Genomic DNA, 16,281 nt, shown 5'->3' on the forward strand with positions numbered 1-16,281 from the left:
GGGCTGGCGGCCGCTGCCCCTCGCCCCAGCCCGCGGGAACCGTGCTGCCCCGGACGCAGCCCAGGAACAGAGACCGGGCACGCGCACTCACGGGGCCTGGGTGCACAGAGGGGGCCCCTCCAGCCTCTGCAAACCCCTCTCGCGGCCCCAGCAGCCCCCTCCAAATCCCACAGCTCCATTCAGGCCCTATACCCCTCTCCAGACCCCCAGCCCCTCTGTAGCCCCTTCCAAGCCCACAGCTGTCCCAAGACCCTCCGGCCCCCTCCGAGCCCTACAGACCCTCCAGCCAGGCTCCCCTCAGTGCTCCTGCTTCTCCTCTTCCTGGGTGCGAGAGTCGACCGCGTGTCCGGGGGCGAGGCCTTTATTCCTGACCATCACGTCCCTCAGACCCCCCCTTGCCCTGTGGAGTCTGGGGCAGCATTTGGGGAGGGCCAGAGACCACAGACGAGGGGCCGGCCCAGAGGCTCCTTGTACACATTTTTATAATAAAAGGTTTTTCTAGTAGTGAAGTGTCCATGGGGTGGGGCCTCCTTCTTGTTGTGTCTTCTCTCCTTCCAGCTGTGCTGGCCACACAGGCCAGGTCCCAAGAGTGGACACTGGCTCTGCCTGCTTCCTTCCTCTCCGGCCTGGTCGTGGGCAGCAGCACGAAATGCCCTTGGTTCTGGCTCCTAGCGGTGTCCCTGGGCCTTCTCTGGTCTGCAGAGCTGCCACAACCCCCATCCACGTGGGTGGCCGAGGTTCCTGGAGCAGGCTGGGGGGGTGTGGTGCAGGGAGGTGGGGAGGGCAGGCAGTGGGGTGCCGCAGTGTGGGTAGGCCATAGGGCAGACTGGCCTTAGGGAGCTGGTGCAGGCGGATATGGGGTCCAGAGAAGATGGGTGGGCCCAGGCCAGAGGGCCCCTCCCGGACCTTGGCCCTGGAGCAAGCCCGCAGTGGACCGGCACTGGAGCTCCTTGGCCACATCCAGCAGCCCCTCCAGCCCTGGCAGGCCCACAGCCTGACCCCAATCACTCTTCTCTCCAATGGGAAGGGAGGTGTGTGAGCTCAGAAACTGGTCAGCACCCTGTGAGCGAGGGGGCGGTCCTTGTTCCATTTATCCCCCCCACCAAGAATACCCTTCAGCTGTTTCTTGAGCTATTTGGCAAAGCCCAGGCTTTGGCTTCTCAGACCATTGGATTGAGAGGACCCATGGGGCGGTAAGCTCAACATGTCCTCTTGACTGAGTGGGGGGGGGGCGGGGGGGTCCAGGTGGGCCGGGGAGCCCTCTCGGGAGACAGCAGATGAGGTGTCGGGGAGGGCATCTTGGCACTGAGGTCCTGGGCCCTAGGGAGCTGACGGTGGTCACCCGGGGGCATGACCACCTTGGACAGCTCCCAGCTGGCTTTCAGCGGCAGCTCTGGGTCACTCTTGCCCCCTGGTGGCCTCTCTCGGGAGCTGGCCCGCGCGGCCTGGGCAGGTCTAGTTCTGCGCGTCCAGGACGCCTCAGGGCGTCTTTGGGCACACCTGAGCATCCCTGTGCACCTGTGTATCTGCGTGCGCCCGCCGTCCCTCTGACGGGGTGCTTGCGCCCCCGTCCAGGGAGGTCCTCTGTTCTAGCCGGGTGGGGTGTGGGGGGGTGAGCATTAGGTAGTCTGACTGGGAAGGGAAGAGGAGGGAGCCCACCCTGAGGAAGCCCACCCCAGTCAACCCCACGCTAGAATTCGGGGGAGTTCGCAGAGGCCAGGCTGGAGTGGCAGAGGCACGCCGGGGCCTGGAGGGAGGGGACCAAGACTGGGGGGAGGGGCGCGGCCGGAAGGCGGCGTCCCGCCCCCAGGTGGAGCGCGCAGGCGCACTCCTCTACCGCGCGCCTCCCGCCGCCGCCCCTGCATCCCGGATCCTGTGCCGCAGCGTCAGCGCCGCCGCCAGTTCTTTTCCCTTCCTCCGCCTCCGCCTCCGCCTCCTCCTCCGCCGCCGCCGCTTCCTCCTCCTCCTCCACCACCTCCTCCTCCTGCTCTTCCTCCTCCACCACCACCTCCTCCTCCTCCTCCTCCTCCTCCTCCTCCTCCTCCTCCACCTCCACCTCCTCCACCACCTCCTCCTCCTGCTCTTCCTTCTCCGCCCCTCTCGTTCCCGGCTTCTCCCGTTGCGGCGCCCAGAGCCTGCACCGAGCCCGAGCCGGGGCCGCGGTGCCATGCTGCCGGGGCGGCGGCGCTGAAGGATGGCGACGCCCGTCCCTCCTCCTGCCCCGCGGCACCTGCGGCTGTTACGGCTGCTGCTCTCCGGCCTGGTCCTCGGCGCGGCGCTGAGCGGTGCGGTGGCCAGCCGCCCCGGTGAGCGAGCTGGAGTCGGGCTGTGCGGCCTGGCCGGGGCCCTCGCCGCGCAGGCCAGCCCCCGCCTCCCCGAGGGGCTCGCCGGCCGGGCTGGAGGGCTGGCGGCGGCGCCGCGGGCTGCGCTCCTCCCGGGTCTCCAGGCGCGCCTGAAGTTCACGCACCTGGTCTTTGTGTCGGTCTGTGAGTTAGTCCGGTCTGCGTCTCAGGGGTCTCCCTGGAGCTCGTGGCTCCGTGGCCCGCTGCGGGCCGCCTGTGCAAGCAGCTGTGTCCTGGGCCCCAAGGCCCGGGGTTGGCCCCGTCGGTGCCTGCGGCCCTGCTGCCCTGCCTGGCCTGGGTCTGGAGGCAGTGCCGGCTCCGCGCCTCTCCGGTGGTGTGTGACACGCAGCCTGCTTTGGCTGCCGGGCCTGGGGTCTCGCTGTGTCCCTGGGAGGGGACAGGCAGGCAGGCGTCCACCTGCTCTGGAGAGCACCTGGCGTTCTGTTGTGGACCGAGGTCTGCGTGGACTCTGGAGGAGAGGGGCGCCCAGGGAGAACCCACACACAGCTGGGCCCTGAGGCTCCAGTAGCAAAGGCCTGTGGGAACCCAGGACCCACAGCACACCTTACCCCAGGGCTGGCCTGGAGCACGGCCCTGCGTTCACTCAGCTCTGGAAGCCCTTGGCCGGCTCACAGAGAAGTAGGGGCACAACTGGGCTGTGCCCCGAGGCATGTTCTGCTTGCGTGGCTCCAAGAGATCAGGGCAGGGCGGGCGGCCCCACATGGGAGGTTGGGGTGACCTGGAGGGGACCAGGGGGCCAAGCAGGTTTGGGCAGAGTGCTGCAGGCCGATTGCTGAGAGCCATGCTCCAGGGTCAACTGGCGCTGCGCGGCCTGTGCTGAGTGTGGGCAGGGCTGCCTGGTCATCAGCCCCTGATGCTTCAGACTGCTGCACTGGGAGCCTGGCAGGGGACCAGAGGCCGCTCTCCCCTCCAGGGGGGGCCTCCTTGCCCACGCCCCTCCCCTGCCTAGTGCCCTGTGCTTGGGACGGAGCTTCAGTAGCCCAGATGTGGCAGAGCTCCAGACACTCCAGCTGCCCTTGCTCCTGGGACCCCTCCCCCACCCCTGCCCAGGACTAAAGGGGGCGGCCGCATCCTCCTGGGCTGGAGGGCCAGGGAGGCCCCTGGAGCCCAGAGCTGGCCTTGTGCCACTGGCCTCAGTTGTGGGCAGGCATGGGGGGCTCTGGGCTATCAGCACCAGGGGCAGGGGCTGCCTGGCTCCTTGGTGCCCAGCTGGTGGGTGGGGTCCTGGTGAACCTCCTGGCGTGAGTTTAATGTTTAACTAGTGTAGGCCTAGGCCCAGTCCTGGAAGCCGTGGATCCAGCCTGCAGAGGGCGGGCTGGGGGTGCTTGGCATGGGAGTTTGGGCCTACCTGCCACTGAGGCTTCTAGAACCTCCTCCCAAGGATGCTTACAGCCTGGAGGCATGGAGTGTCAGGTTACCAAGGAGACCCAGCCAGGCAGTGGAGGTCTGGGAAAGGGCGTCTCCCACATCCTTGTGGCCCTGTGTGTACAGCTCGGGGGATTGAGCTGGCAGCAAGGACCCAGCTCGCCAAAGACACCCACGGAGCAGGGTTGACAGCCCTGCTGGGCTCTCCCTGGCTTGCTGGGACTGGGACAGTCTTTAGCTTGGAAACAACTGCATCCCACGGGGGAAACTGGCCCCATCCTCCAGCATCAGGCTGGGACTGATTGGCCATGTATAAACAGCTCCCTGGTCTGGCCCTAAGTCAGGGAGATGAAATCGTGGCTGGGGTCCCTGGCGCCGCCCACCCAGGCCTCCCGAGGGCCAGCTCCATCTTGGGTCTCCCCAGCCAAGCGGCTTCTGTGCTGTGGCACAGGCAGAGGCTAGGCGTGTGCACGCGTGGGGAGAGCGGTGTGTAGCAGCCCCGCGCTTGTTCTGTGGCCTTCCAGACTTGACTCTCGGAGGCTGCAGGATGGATGGTGCGATGGGCTTTGGGGCCCTGCTGTGTTTGCAGGTGCTGCCCAGTATCTTTTGCTGCTGCTGGGCCAGAGAGGCCCGGGCCCCACGCTCTGCAGCTCCCACTCTGGTGAAGTGCTGGGGCAGGGTTCAGAGGCCTGCCTTGGAGGGCCACATGACCACCCGGGAGAGCTCAGTGCTGGCTGGACTGGGGGGGTTTCTGAGCGGAGGGCTGGCTCAGGCCTGGAGAACGGACTCTGGGGAGCGGGTGGAGCAGGATAGTTCCCATAATCTTGGGACTGTTTGCTTCCTGGTTCTGAGTCCTGGCAGCAGGGAGGAAGGGCCTGTCCAGAACAATGGCCGGAGCTTGACCTGGCGCCTCTGGGGAGGCCAGCTGGGCAGGGCAGCTGCGGCGCAGGGGCTGGCTGAGGGGCTGGGCCCAGCCTTGCCTCTGCTTCCTTCCAGATGCACCCTCCTGCCCCGGGAGCCTGGACTGTGCCTTGAAGAGGAGGGCCAGATGCCCCCCGGGCGCACACGCCTGTGGGCCCTGCTTGCAGCCCTTCCAGGAGGACCAGCGTGGTCTCTGCGTGCCCCGGATACGCCGGCCTCCGGGTACACAAGAGGGGTGGCTGGAGAGATGGACCCTTCCCTCCTTAAGACGTTTACCTGTAGCCCTGAAGAGCCCCCTAACCCTGTGACAGTGGCCACCAGGCCCCCTGAACTTCGTGGGTATCCCTGTGTGAGGCCTGGGGCTTTAGGCTCTCCTAGGACGAGGGTGACCTCAGGAGAGGAGGGCTAAGAATGTATCAGCCCCTCGGGCTGCCCAAAGCCCCTCCGGTGCCCACTCCCCTCCTCCGGCACCCCTGCCCTTCTCCCTGTACAGCCTGCGTGGCTGGTAGCCATCACCCTGAGCCTGTCCCATGGAAAGTTGCATTGAATGCCTACAGCCAAGAGGGGCTTCACAAAGGCGGCCAGCAGGGCCCTCCCGAGGGGGCCACCAGGGCACACTGCGTGTGGCAAGCAGGCCGCTGCGGAGGGTGCCTCTGTCTCCGCTCTCTTGGGGCTGTGTGTGGCACCTGCCTGGGAGTTCTGTCTGGACTGTGGGGCCCATAGTGAGTACCCAGTGGGGGTCCAGCCACCCACCTGCCCCCACAGCCCCTCCTCCTTCTCCTGAGGACCTGGGGAAGTGAGCCCAGAGGTGTGGAGACCTTGACCTTTCCCCACGCCTTGGGGAGTCACTGTCCCCTCTCGGCCAGAGCAGGTATTTGGGGAAGAACTGGCTCTGCCCATCCCTTTGTGGACAGCAGCCAGGGTAAGGGACCCTGCTCCTTTCTCCTCCTGCCTGGTCTCTCTGCACATTCCTGTAGCGCCTCTGCTCCCCGCCCCTGCCCCTACTCTCCCTGGGAACCTCCCCTGTTCACAGGAAGTGGACTCAGCTGTCGCCATGCAACCTGGGATGGAGAAGATGGGTTGGTACCCAGTTTTCCTTGGAGCCAGCCAGGATGGGCCCTCCATTTCCTGAGGCCACCTGTGGCTGGTATTGGCCGAGAGGCTGGGGGCCCACCACCTGATGGCCCCTTCCCCCCCAGGAGAGGGCCCACCCCATCCCAGACTGGAAGATGAGATCGATTTCCTGGCCCAGGAGCTGGCCCTGAAGGAGGCTGGGCAGGCCAGGCTCACAGCCTGGCCCCCGACGGAGGCTGGACAGCGGCTCCTGGTGCCTGGTGAGACACCTGCCCCTCCCCACGGCCCCAGCCTGCTCCAGCTGACCTGACCTGCTCTTTCTCTTAGCAGCTCCCCTGGGGTTGTCAGCGAGGGGCCAGGGAGCCCAGGTGGGCGTCCCCTCCAGCCCAGGAGCCCCCTCGCCCACGCCCCACACCTCTCTGGCTTCCCCTGTGTCCTCCGGCCCGGTACACATGTCGCCCCTGGAGCACCGGGGCCAGCGCGGGGACGGTCTCGCCCTCGGTAGGCCTCTTGGTGGGGGCTGGGAGGCAGGGTCCGGCTGGAGGCCAGCCCTCACCGCACCCCTCCCACAGTGCTGATCGCCGGGTTCTGCGTGGCTGGCGCCGCAGCCCTCGCCGTGGCAGCCCTGTGCTGGTGCAGGTGAGGGGGTACCCAGGACAGGTGGGGGGCGGTGGCAGGGCCAGCACCCAGCCAGGCCTCAGCTCCACCCCCCGCAGGCTGCAGAGAGAGATCCGCCTGACCCAGAAGGCCGACTATGCAGTGGCGAAGGCACCCAGCTCGCCAGCAACGCCCCGTGTCTCGGTGAGTGGCCAGACTCCAGCCTCTCCCAGGCCTCCAACCTCACCACACCCACTCCAGCCTCCGCCTGGTGAGCCTCGGCCTCCTGCCACCCCGCCCTCGCAGCTTGATTCTCCCCCAACCCCCGCAGCCCGGGGACCAGCGGCTGGCGCACAGTGCGGAGATGTACCACTACCAGCATCAGAGACAGCAAATGCTGTGCCTGGAGCGGTGAGCGCCCCACCCGGGACCCAGCCAGCGCCCTGCCCCACCCTGCGCCCTGCTGCTCCACCTGGCTGGCCCCAGCCGGCACCCGGCACCCCACCCCAAACCCAGATAGCCATGTGTCCGGCGCCCCTCCAGGTGGGGTGGCACCTTGGAGGGTGGCAGAGGACCCAGCCTTCCCCCCTCCAGGCATAAGGAGCCTACTAAGGAGCTGGACTCAGCCTCTTCAGACGGGGAGAATGAAGATGGGGACTTTACCGTGTACGAGTGCCCCGGCCTGGCCCCAGTGAGTACCTGGGGCTGAGTGGGGGCTCGCCAGCTGCAGGGGTCCTCCACAGCGGGGCCTCTCCAAGGCTTGGAGGCTGCCTGCACCTCCTGGGCCTGACCCAGAATGGCCTTCGCAGACCGGGGAGATGGAGGTACGCAACCCGCTGTTCGACCACTCCTCGCTGTCAGCACCCCCGGCGGACTCCGGCTCTCCGTCCCCGCTGCAGTGACCTGGAGGCCAAGCTGCTGCTGGCCCTCCCGGGCCCACGAGTGGGGAGGGCAGGCCCAGAGCTTCCTGTTAAAGAGAATGCGTTCTGACCCTCCTCCTGCTTGGCCAGGCAGGCACTGGCCTCCTGGCCCCAGCCGGGAGATCCCAGCTGGAGACCTCGAGGCCCCTTTGCTCTCTCATTCAGTCTGAACCCCAAACTGGAGGGAGCGGGGAGCACCCAGGCACGGACGGGGGATTCTGGAGACAAAAACAATTAAAGTACATTTGGAACCTGCGGCTCTGGGTGTGTTGGGCACCGCGGTTAGTCCTCAGGCACTGGACTCTTGGTGGGCTTGGAGTGGACCCTGAGTGGGGGGACTGGTGCCTCCTCCTGCACACATGGGGGGGGCAGGATGTGGGTGCTTGGGAAGACCCTCCTGTGGAGGCTGGAGGAGTGTGGCAGACACAGGACCCCTGCCCTACCCACCCTCCTCTTCCCAGTGGGAGAGAGGGCCCGGTGTGGCTATAGGCTCTGTCTCCCTGGAAACCCCATTCTGTGTGACGAAAGGGCTGGAGCAAGGTGGTTCAGGCGCCTGTGCGTGGGGACCCCCGCTCCATTCCTAGCCGGGCAGGTGGGGGGCCCACAGCACATAGGGGGTGCGGCGTGTGAGCGTGCTGGCCACAGGGGCCAGAGGGACGCAGGTGACAAGCCCCAGGTAGACCAAGGCTGCTGTGTGCGGAGTCTACGGCAGTGGCCTCAGCGCCAGAGCTGGGATGTGGGGTGGAGGGCACCGTGCACAGAGCTGCAGGAGTGAGGCCATGCGGTGCCGGCGCTGAGGCTGAAGAGGACTGTGTTCACAGGCCCCTGGCGGCGGCGGGCCAGGCGTCCAGGCTCCTAGGCTGCCCGGACGTGAGAAAGGCCAGGCGAGCTTGGGACCAACAGGGCCCTGAAGAGGGGGAGGGCAGCTAGGAGATGAGGTCACCTCTGCTTTGGGCTGTGGGGTTTTGTTTTGTTTTTGTTTGTATGATGCCAAAAATTGAACCCAGAGCCTTGTGCATAGGAGGCAAATGCCCTGCCACGGAGCGATACCCCAGCTCCTGGTTTGTTTAGTATGTTTTGAGCTGGGCATGGTGGCATGCACACTTGTAATCCCAGCATTCAGGAAGCTGAGACAGGAGGATTGTGGTTTGGACAGCCGCAATTACTTAGTGAGGCCCTTTGCAACTCAGTGAGACCTTGTTTCAAAATAAAGAATAAAGCCAGGTGTGGTGGCGCAAGTTTGTAATCCCTGCGCTTGGGAGGCTGAGACAGGAGGATGGCGCAGGTTCGAAGCCAGCCTCAGCTACTTAGGCTCTCAGCAACCTAGTGAGACCCTGTTTCCAAATAAAAATATAAAATAGGTCTGGGAGTATAGCCTGGAGGTAGAAAGCCCCTGGGTTTCGTCCCCAGCACCACCAAAAAACAAAACAAAACAAAAAAACAAAGAATAAAGCCGGGCGTGGTGGCGCACACTTGTAATCCCTGCGCTTGGGAGGCTGAGACAGGAGAATCACATAGGTTCAAAGCCAGCCTCAACTACTTAGTGAGGCTCTCAGCAACTTAGTGAGACCCTGTTTCCAAATAAAGTATAAAATATGTCTGGGAGTATAGCCCAGAGGTAGAAAAGCCCCTGGGTTCCACCCCCAGTACCACCAAAAAAAAAAAAAAAGAATAAAAAGTAGGGCTGGGGGTGTAGTTCAAAGGTAGACTGTCCCTGGGTTCCATATCCAGTACCACAAAAATCAATCAATCAATAAATAAAAATAAATAAAGAGCTAGGTGTGGTGGTGTAGGCTTGCAATCCCAGCATTTCGGAGGCTGAGACGAGGATTACAGTTCATGGACAGCCTCAGCTACTTAATGAGGCCCTTTGCAACTCAGTGAGACCTGTTTCAAAATAAAGAATAAAAACTAGGGCTAGGGTAAATTGGAGGTAGAATGCCCTGGGTCCCATCCCCAGTAAGTACCGTAATAATTAATAATAATAATAATAATAATAATAATAATAAATAAAAGTAGTATGTTTTGGGGGCCAGAGCCTCCAGACTCATCCGCACTCTGCCGTGAGGGCTGGTCCTCAGCTGGAAGCCCCAGTTGTCTTCTGCCAGTGGTATGGGGTGGGGGAGCCGGGGACATACTTGTCCACTGTGGTTTGTCTGAGCCCTTAGGGGAGGCGGCCAGAGCGCCCGGGGCAGAGGCAAGGGCCTCACCTAGGCAGGGCTGCCCCTGCTCAGCCAGTGCCTCACTGGTGGGGCTCACGGACCCTGGGCTGGGGGTGCTCCGGGGTCAGTCTTAGGGGTCGTACTCCCTCCCCTGCTGGCCTGGGGTGCAAAAGCAGCTACTTGTTGTGTCTCATTCTTTTTTTTTTTTTTTTTGCAGTACTGGGGATGGAACCCAGGGGCATTCTACCTCCTGGCTACACCCCCAGCTCCCTATGATTTATTCCTTCTTTCTTCCTTTCTTTCATTATTAATTATTATTATTATTATTATTATTATTATTATTTGGTGGTTGGTGGTACTGGGGTTCCTGGAAACCCTTCTATCTCCGGGCTACACTCCCAGACCTATTTTATTTTTGGAAACAGGGTTTCTTATGCCAGCGCGGCTGGCTTCGAACCTGCGCCGATCCTCCTGTCTCTGCCTCCCAAGCGCGGGGATTACAAGCATGCACCACCACGCTCGGCTATTATTCTTTTTTTTTTTTTTTTTTTTTTTTTTTTGCGGGTCTGGGGATGGAACTCAGGGGCATTTGACCTCTGAGCTACACCCCCTGCCCTATTTTTTATTCTTTATTTTGAAACCGGGTCTCACTGAGTTGCAGAGGGCCTCACTAAGTAGCTGAGGCTGTCCGCGAACCGCGATCCTCCAGGTCTCAGCCTCCCGAATGCTGGCTATTATTCTTTATTTTAAAACAGGCTCTCGCCAGGCGTGGTGGCGCACGCTTGTAATCCCCACGCTTGGGAAGCGGAGACAGGAGGATCACACAGGTTTGAAGTCAGCCTCACTGGCTTAAGAGACCCTGTTTCCGCCGGGTGTGGTGGCGCACGCTTGTAATCCCCGCACTTGGGAGGCTGAGACAGGAGGATCGCACAGGTTCGAAGCCAGCCTTAGCTACTTAGTGAGGCTCTCAGCAACTTAGTGAGACCCTGTTTCCAAATAAAATAGAAAATAGGTCTGGGAGTATAGCCCGGAGGTAGAAAGCCTCTGGGTTCTACCCCCAGTACCACCAAAAAAAAAAAAAAAAGACCGTTTCCAAATTTTAAAAAATATATAAAATAGGTCTGGGAGTGTAGCCTGGAGGTAGAAGGGTTTCTTTTTTTTTTTTTTTTTTTTTGGTGGTACTGGGGTTCCTGGAAGCCCTTCTACCTCAGGGCTACACTCCCAGACCTATTTTTACATTTTCATTTTGGAAACAGGGTCTCCTAAGCCAGCGCACGGCTGGCTTCGAACCTGTGCAATCCTCCTGTCTCCGCCTCCCAAGCGTGGGGATTACAAGCGTGCGCCACCACGCCTGGCGAGGAGGTAGAAGGGTTTCCAGGAACCCCAGTACCACCAAATAATAATAATAAAAAAATAATAATGATAATAATAATATTAATAATAATACAGGCTCTCACTGAGTTACAGAGGGCCTCACTAAGTAGCTGAGGCTGTCCTCGAAGGACGATCTTCCTGTCTCAGGCTCCCAAATGCTGGGATTACAAGTGTGCGCCACCACGCCCAGCTTTCTGTGTCTCATTCTTGACCTTCTGAGGGCCTTCAGTCAGGGTCCCGGGGTCCCTGCGCTCGCTCTTGGTGGCCTTGGCAAGGGGGAGGCCCCTCCTGGGGGCAGCTACATGGGACCGAAGCCTGCAGGCCTGGGCTGAGGAGGGGCGCATACGGGCCCCTCTGCCCCCTTACCTGGCAGACCCTCATGCAGCCCAGCACCCCACCCACCAGCCCCACCAGTCCAGGCCAACCAGACAGCTAATCCGAACTCCTGCCACGCAGCTTTCACTAGTCACCCTTCCTCCCATGGGCCCTAGGGTGCAGATGGGGTATACTGGGGTCTGCAAGGGCTCTGGAGGTCCCAATCCTGGGCGAGGGGCCTGGCCCAGCCCTGCCCAGAACCCCACTACCCTCTTCCTGGCCACCAGCAGTCTGGGAGCCCTGACCACTGGGCTACCCTGGCCCCAGGTCCCTGCTGAGGAGCGTTTTAACCAGCAGCACCAAGAGGCCAGTCTCAGCAGCTCCAGCCCCCACCCCTGCCTGGCCCCAAGCCCCTGGCCCTCTGCACACCTGGCCCCAGGAGCCTCGCCTCCTCCCCAGCCCGCGTTACGCTTGCTTTAGAGCTTCAGCGCATCCTGTCTGGGGCCTCCTGAGCACAGAGGCCACCGCGTGGCACCCCACCCCCAGCATAGGCCTGGGGGTAACACCCACCCACTCAGAGATGCCCAACTGGGCAAGACTGGGCAAGACCATGCGTGGCACAGAGTCGGGGTGCGACAGTCGCTACGTCAAGACCCTCGCAAACAGGACCCCTCAGCCTCGGCCCCTCGCACTCGAGACCCACGCCCCTGCCCACCGGGGGGCTGGTCCCGATTCTGAGCACCCCAGTTGCAGTGCATCTGTTGCAGAATGGAAAAGAGCATGCAAGCTTGGGGTGTGCTGAACGGGTCCCCGGAGGACTAGCTCCTCGCAGGTCCTGGAGCCGGCACAGGCTGCACCTGGCCAAGGAAGAGGAGGTGCCCGCACCCCTGGGCTTGATGGGAAAAGAGAGGGGAGGGTTGGGTCGGCTAAGCACCTCACCACTCCCATACCCTCCGGTGTCCCCAAGGCCTGTTCTGCCGCCCCGGACCCCGACTCCCAGCACAGCCCTGGGGACCCCTCCACCTGGGGGCCCCTCAGCCACCTGCCAGCTTCCAAGGGCAGGTCTCCCCGAGCACCCACCTTCTCAAAGGCATGCCCAGAGCGGTCGGGGAGTCCTGGACCCTGCCCTCTCCTGAGAGTGGAGTGTAGGGCTCCCTGTGGCTGGCACGGGTGGCTCTGGAGCATGGCCGCCAGGGGGCGCTCATGACCTGCTTCTTTACGCAGGCCAAGGCGGTGACCAGGACAACAGCCAAGCTCTGCCCTGCTCCCAAAGTGCCCCCAGGCTGGGGCTGTGTGTACCTCGTCCTCTGCACTGAAGTTAAGGCCTCTTTATATTTTATTTTTTTATTTTTATTTTTTTGTGGTACCGGGAATTGAACCCAGGGGCATTCTATCTCTGAGCTACAACCCCAACCTTTTTCTTGCTTTGGTGAGGCTGGGATGGATCCCAGAGGCCTTCTACCTCCAGGCTACACCCCTAGACCTATTTTATTTTTTATTTGGAAATAGTGCTCCGCAAAGTTGCTGAGGGCCTCAGTAAGTTGTTGAGGCTGGCTTTGACTCTGTGCAATCCTCCTGTCTCAGCCTCCCAAGTACTGGGATTACAGCAGGTGCTCCCACACCTGGCTCCCCCAGCCTTATTTTATTTTTTATATTGAAACAGGGTCCACTAAGTTGTGGAGGGTTCACTAAGTAGCTGAGGCTGGCCGTGAACCTGCGATCCTCCTGCCTCAGCCTCCCAGGTACTGAGGTGCCTCCCAGGTCCTCCCGGCTTCTGCGGCTTAAGCTGGTACCCTCCCCTCTGGGAGGCTGGATGTATGGGCAGGAGGGCGCCGGGCTCCACGCGTGGTCCTGATCTCCGTGCTCCAGGCTGCCACTATGGTTCACGTCCCCCTGCCCCTGCGGCCCAGTGAGTCAGGCGGCCTGATGGGGTGAAATGACAGGCTGGGGCCCCCAACTTTCCCTTTGACTCATACTCTCTCACCCCCCTTTTCCTCTTTCGTTCTGACCCATTTCTGGGCCAAAACTTGGAGCCTATCTGCCAGGCAGCAGGTTCCTACAATGGGGCCCCCACAGCTGCCAACCTGTGCTCACAGGTGTTGGGGGCAGCCTGGCAGAACCGGGTGGGGGTGGGGGAGGCTCCTCCAAATCTACCCAGGAAGGGAGTGGGCCACGGGTATGGGTGAGGCCGTGGCCAGGGCCCCAACCACCCTGGCAGTGCAAACAGGAAGGGTAGCAGGCTCTGGCGGGCAGAGCGGGTGGCCCCAGGTTGGCAGGATGGCCTCCTTCCTGCAGGCCCCCGCTGCCTGCCAGGTGCCCACCGCAAGGAGAAGTGGGTGAACCGAAGCCTGAAGCCAGGGTGTGGCTCCCGTGTGGCCCAGGGGGCAACACGGCCATACCCAAGCCCTGGGGTTTGGAAGGGAGGAGGCCGCTTGGCCGACCTGCCGTGGCCAGCGGCTGGGAGCACAGCACGGCAGGCTGGCCGATGGCTCCTGACGTTCCCACCCCCGCCCCTCCCTCTGCGGGCATTGCACAAGTCCCACCGCAGCCCAGCCGGGGGACGGGGAGCTCTGAGGGCCAAACTGCCAGTCTCCTGGGCTGGGTTCCTGTTCCAACAGCAGCCTTGTCTTCATAGCTGGGGCCCAGGAGCGATGGTGCAGGATGGGGCTGGGTGTGGGAGGTGGGGCCCAGGATGGCGCTGGGGCAGCAGGCCGCGTACCAGTTCTTCCTTGCTTTTTTTTTTTTTTTTTTTTTTTTTTGCAGTACTGGGGATGGAACCCAGGGGCATTCTACCTCTGAGGTACACCCCAGCCCTGTTTTTCTTATTCTTTATTTTGAAACAGGGTCTCACGGAGTTTCAAAGGGCCTGACTAAGTAGCTGAGGCTCTCCAGGAACCGTGATCCTCCTGTCTCAGCCTCCCGAATGCTGGGATTACAAGCATGCGCCACCACGCCCGGCTTCCTTGCTTTTCTTTCTACGACTCCCAGCCTGGGCCTATAAGCACCTGACTGTCTGGGACCTCCAGGACCTGGAGCCCAGGCCTGGCTTGTAGACCACGTCTGGGGTGACAGGGGCCCGGCGCAGACAGCAGGGCGGGAGGTCTAGCACGGAGTGAAGGCTGGCCTGTGCTGGGCCTGCTGCTTCTCCAGCCGGGTCGGGGCAGGGCGGGTGAGGACGGCTTCAAGACTCCAGGCTCACCCCAAGGCTAGCTGGAGGAGGGTGCCTGAACCTCAGGATGGAGCCAGCTCTTTTTTTTTTCTTGCAGTGGGCGCCAGCCCCTGCCCGTCAGCGTCAGGGACACAAGGACTCCTTCCTTTTCCAGCCTGGAAAGCCCCCTCCCGGGCCAGCGAGGAGGAAGTGCGTGACCTGCAGCACCCCGCAGCCGGCCCAGGACCCTCCCGGGCCACTCGGCCTGGGGTCTGCCCCTGCAGGCCCCCCGAGGAGCCCAGGATGGACCCCTTCTCTGGGCACCCGGATTCTGGCAACGAGGCAGTTCCCAGAGGCGGCAGAAGTGGGGTGGGGAGGGGCGGCCGGCTTAGAAACCTCAGCCTCCCGTCAAGAGCTGAGCAGGGCAGGTCTGTGCTGACGGAGGGTCTGGAGACCACGGCCAGCGAGCGGGGGAAGTGGGTGCCACCACAGGGAGGGGCCGCGGCCTCTAGGGCACTGCACCTGCTCCCTGCAGAGCCCACGCTGCGGGTGCTGCTGGCTCTCTCCCCAGAGGGGGGCTCAGGAGGGTGAGAGGGTGAGGGTGCCAGGCGGTCCCCCTCCTCTCCCTCTGGGCAGTCGGTGACTGGCCTGTCCCTCTTCCTGGAGCCAACCCTACTCCTAGCGGAGGGGTAGAGGGGTGGGCGGGGGGGGGTGTGGCTGGCCCCAAAGGCCACAGCGGAGAGGTGGGGCAGGAGTGGAAAGGCCCCCGACCCCCACGGTGGGCAGATGAACAAAGGAGGGCCCTTCCAGGCAGGGAGCACGCGGGCCAGCAGTGATTTGAGAGTACCTCCGGGAGCAGCGCTGTGATTTGAGAACCTCGGGTTTCTCTGTGACTGATTCCAGGAGGCAGGGGATGAACAATGCCGGTGAGTGCCTGCTCTTGGGGAGCCGGGCTGGAAGGGAGCAGTGGGGAGCCGTGGGTGTCCTTAGTCCAGGTGACAGTCCTCTTTCCTTGTCCTCCTGCAGGGTGGGGCCCTACCCCGAGGCTGCGGGCCTGGGGGGCGCTGGCAGGGGGGACCCTGCTCGGGGCCCTGTGGCTCCTGTGGCTGCTGGGATCAGTGCCTGAGGGTGTGCCGTTGCCCCGGCCCACAGTCACCATCCTCGTCTGGCACTGGCCCTTCACCAAGCAGCCTCCAGAGCTGCCAGGTAATACCTGCACCCGCTACGGCATGTCTCACTGCCACCTGAGTGCCAACAGAAGCCTGCTGGCCAGCGCCGATGCCGTGGTCTTCCACCACCGCGAGCTGGAGACCCGGCGGTCCCGCCTGCCCCTGGCCCAGCGGCCACAAGGACAGCCCTGGGTCTGGGCTTCTATGGAGTCGCCCAGCAATACCCACGGCCTGGGCCGCCTCCGTGGCATCTTCAACTGGGTACTGAGCTACCGGCGCGACTCAGACATTTTCGTGCCCTACGGCCGCCTGGAGCCCCGCTCGGGGCCGGCGCCCCCACTGCCGGCCAAGGACAGGACGGCCGCCTGGGTGGTCAGCAACTTCCAGGAGCGGCAGCGGCGTGCCTGGCTGTACCGGCGGCTGGTGCCCCACCTGCGGGTGGACGTGTTCGGCCGTGCCAACGGGCGGCCACTGTGTGCCAGCTGTCTGCTGCCCACGGTGGCCCGGTACCGCTTCTACCTGTCCTTTGAAAACTCTCAGCACCGCGACTACATCACTGAAAAGTTCTGGCGCAACGCGCTGGCGGCCGGGGCTGTCCCCGTGGTGCTGGGGCCCCCTCGGACTACGTACGAGGCCTTCGTGCCCCCAGACGCCTTTGTGCACGTGGACGACTTCGGCTCGGCCCGAGAGCTGGCGGCCTTCCTCACCAGCATGAACGAGAGCCGCTACCGGGGCTTCTTCGCCTGGCGCAGCAGATTCCAAGTGCGGCTGCTGGCCGACTGGCAGGAGCGTTTCTGTGCCATCTGTGCCCGCTACCCCCACCTGCCCCGGGGCCAGGTCTACGAGGACCTCGAGGGCTGGTTTCAGGCTTGA

The 16,281-nt window shown here is 62.9% G+C and overlaps 2 protein-coding genes across 2 annotated transcripts; both read left to right on the forward strand.

Moving 5' to 3' along the window:
- Positions 1 to 2,194: 2,194 nt before the first annotated feature.
- Positions 2,195 to 7,222, forward strand: NPDC1 (neural proliferation, differentiation and control 1; the record flags this gene model as incomplete). The annotated part of the gene is made up of 9 exons (XM_080709613.1): positions 2,195 to 2,306; positions 4,725 to 4,871; positions 5,849 to 5,983; positions 6,054 to 6,224; positions 6,296 to 6,362; positions 6,440 to 6,524; positions 6,652 to 6,731; positions 6,915 to 7,011; positions 7,130 to 7,222. 9 exons carry the CDS (start codon positions 2,195 to 2,197, stop codon positions 7,220 to 7,222), a joined length of 987 nt encoding a protein of 328 aa, XP_080565739.1.
- Positions 7,223 to 13,368: 6,146 nt separating this feature from the next.
- FUT7 (fucosyltransferase 7) lies at positions 13,369 to 16,281 on the forward strand (the record flags this gene model as incomplete). The annotated part of the gene is made up of 5 exons (XM_080709462.1): positions 13,369 to 13,423; positions 14,415 to 14,603; positions 14,775 to 14,826; positions 15,143 to 15,165; positions 15,266 to 16,281. 5 exons carry the CDS (start codon positions 13,369 to 13,371, stop codon positions 16,279 to 16,281), a joined length of 1,335 nt encoding a protein of 444 aa, XP_080565588.1.

This window comes from Muscardinus avellanarius (genome assembly GCF_963383645.1).
Source record: "Muscardinus avellanarius genome assembly, chromosome: 13".
NCBI classification, from domain to species: domain Eukaryota; kingdom Metazoa; phylum Chordata; class Mammalia; order Rodentia; family Gliridae; genus Muscardinus; species Muscardinus avellanarius.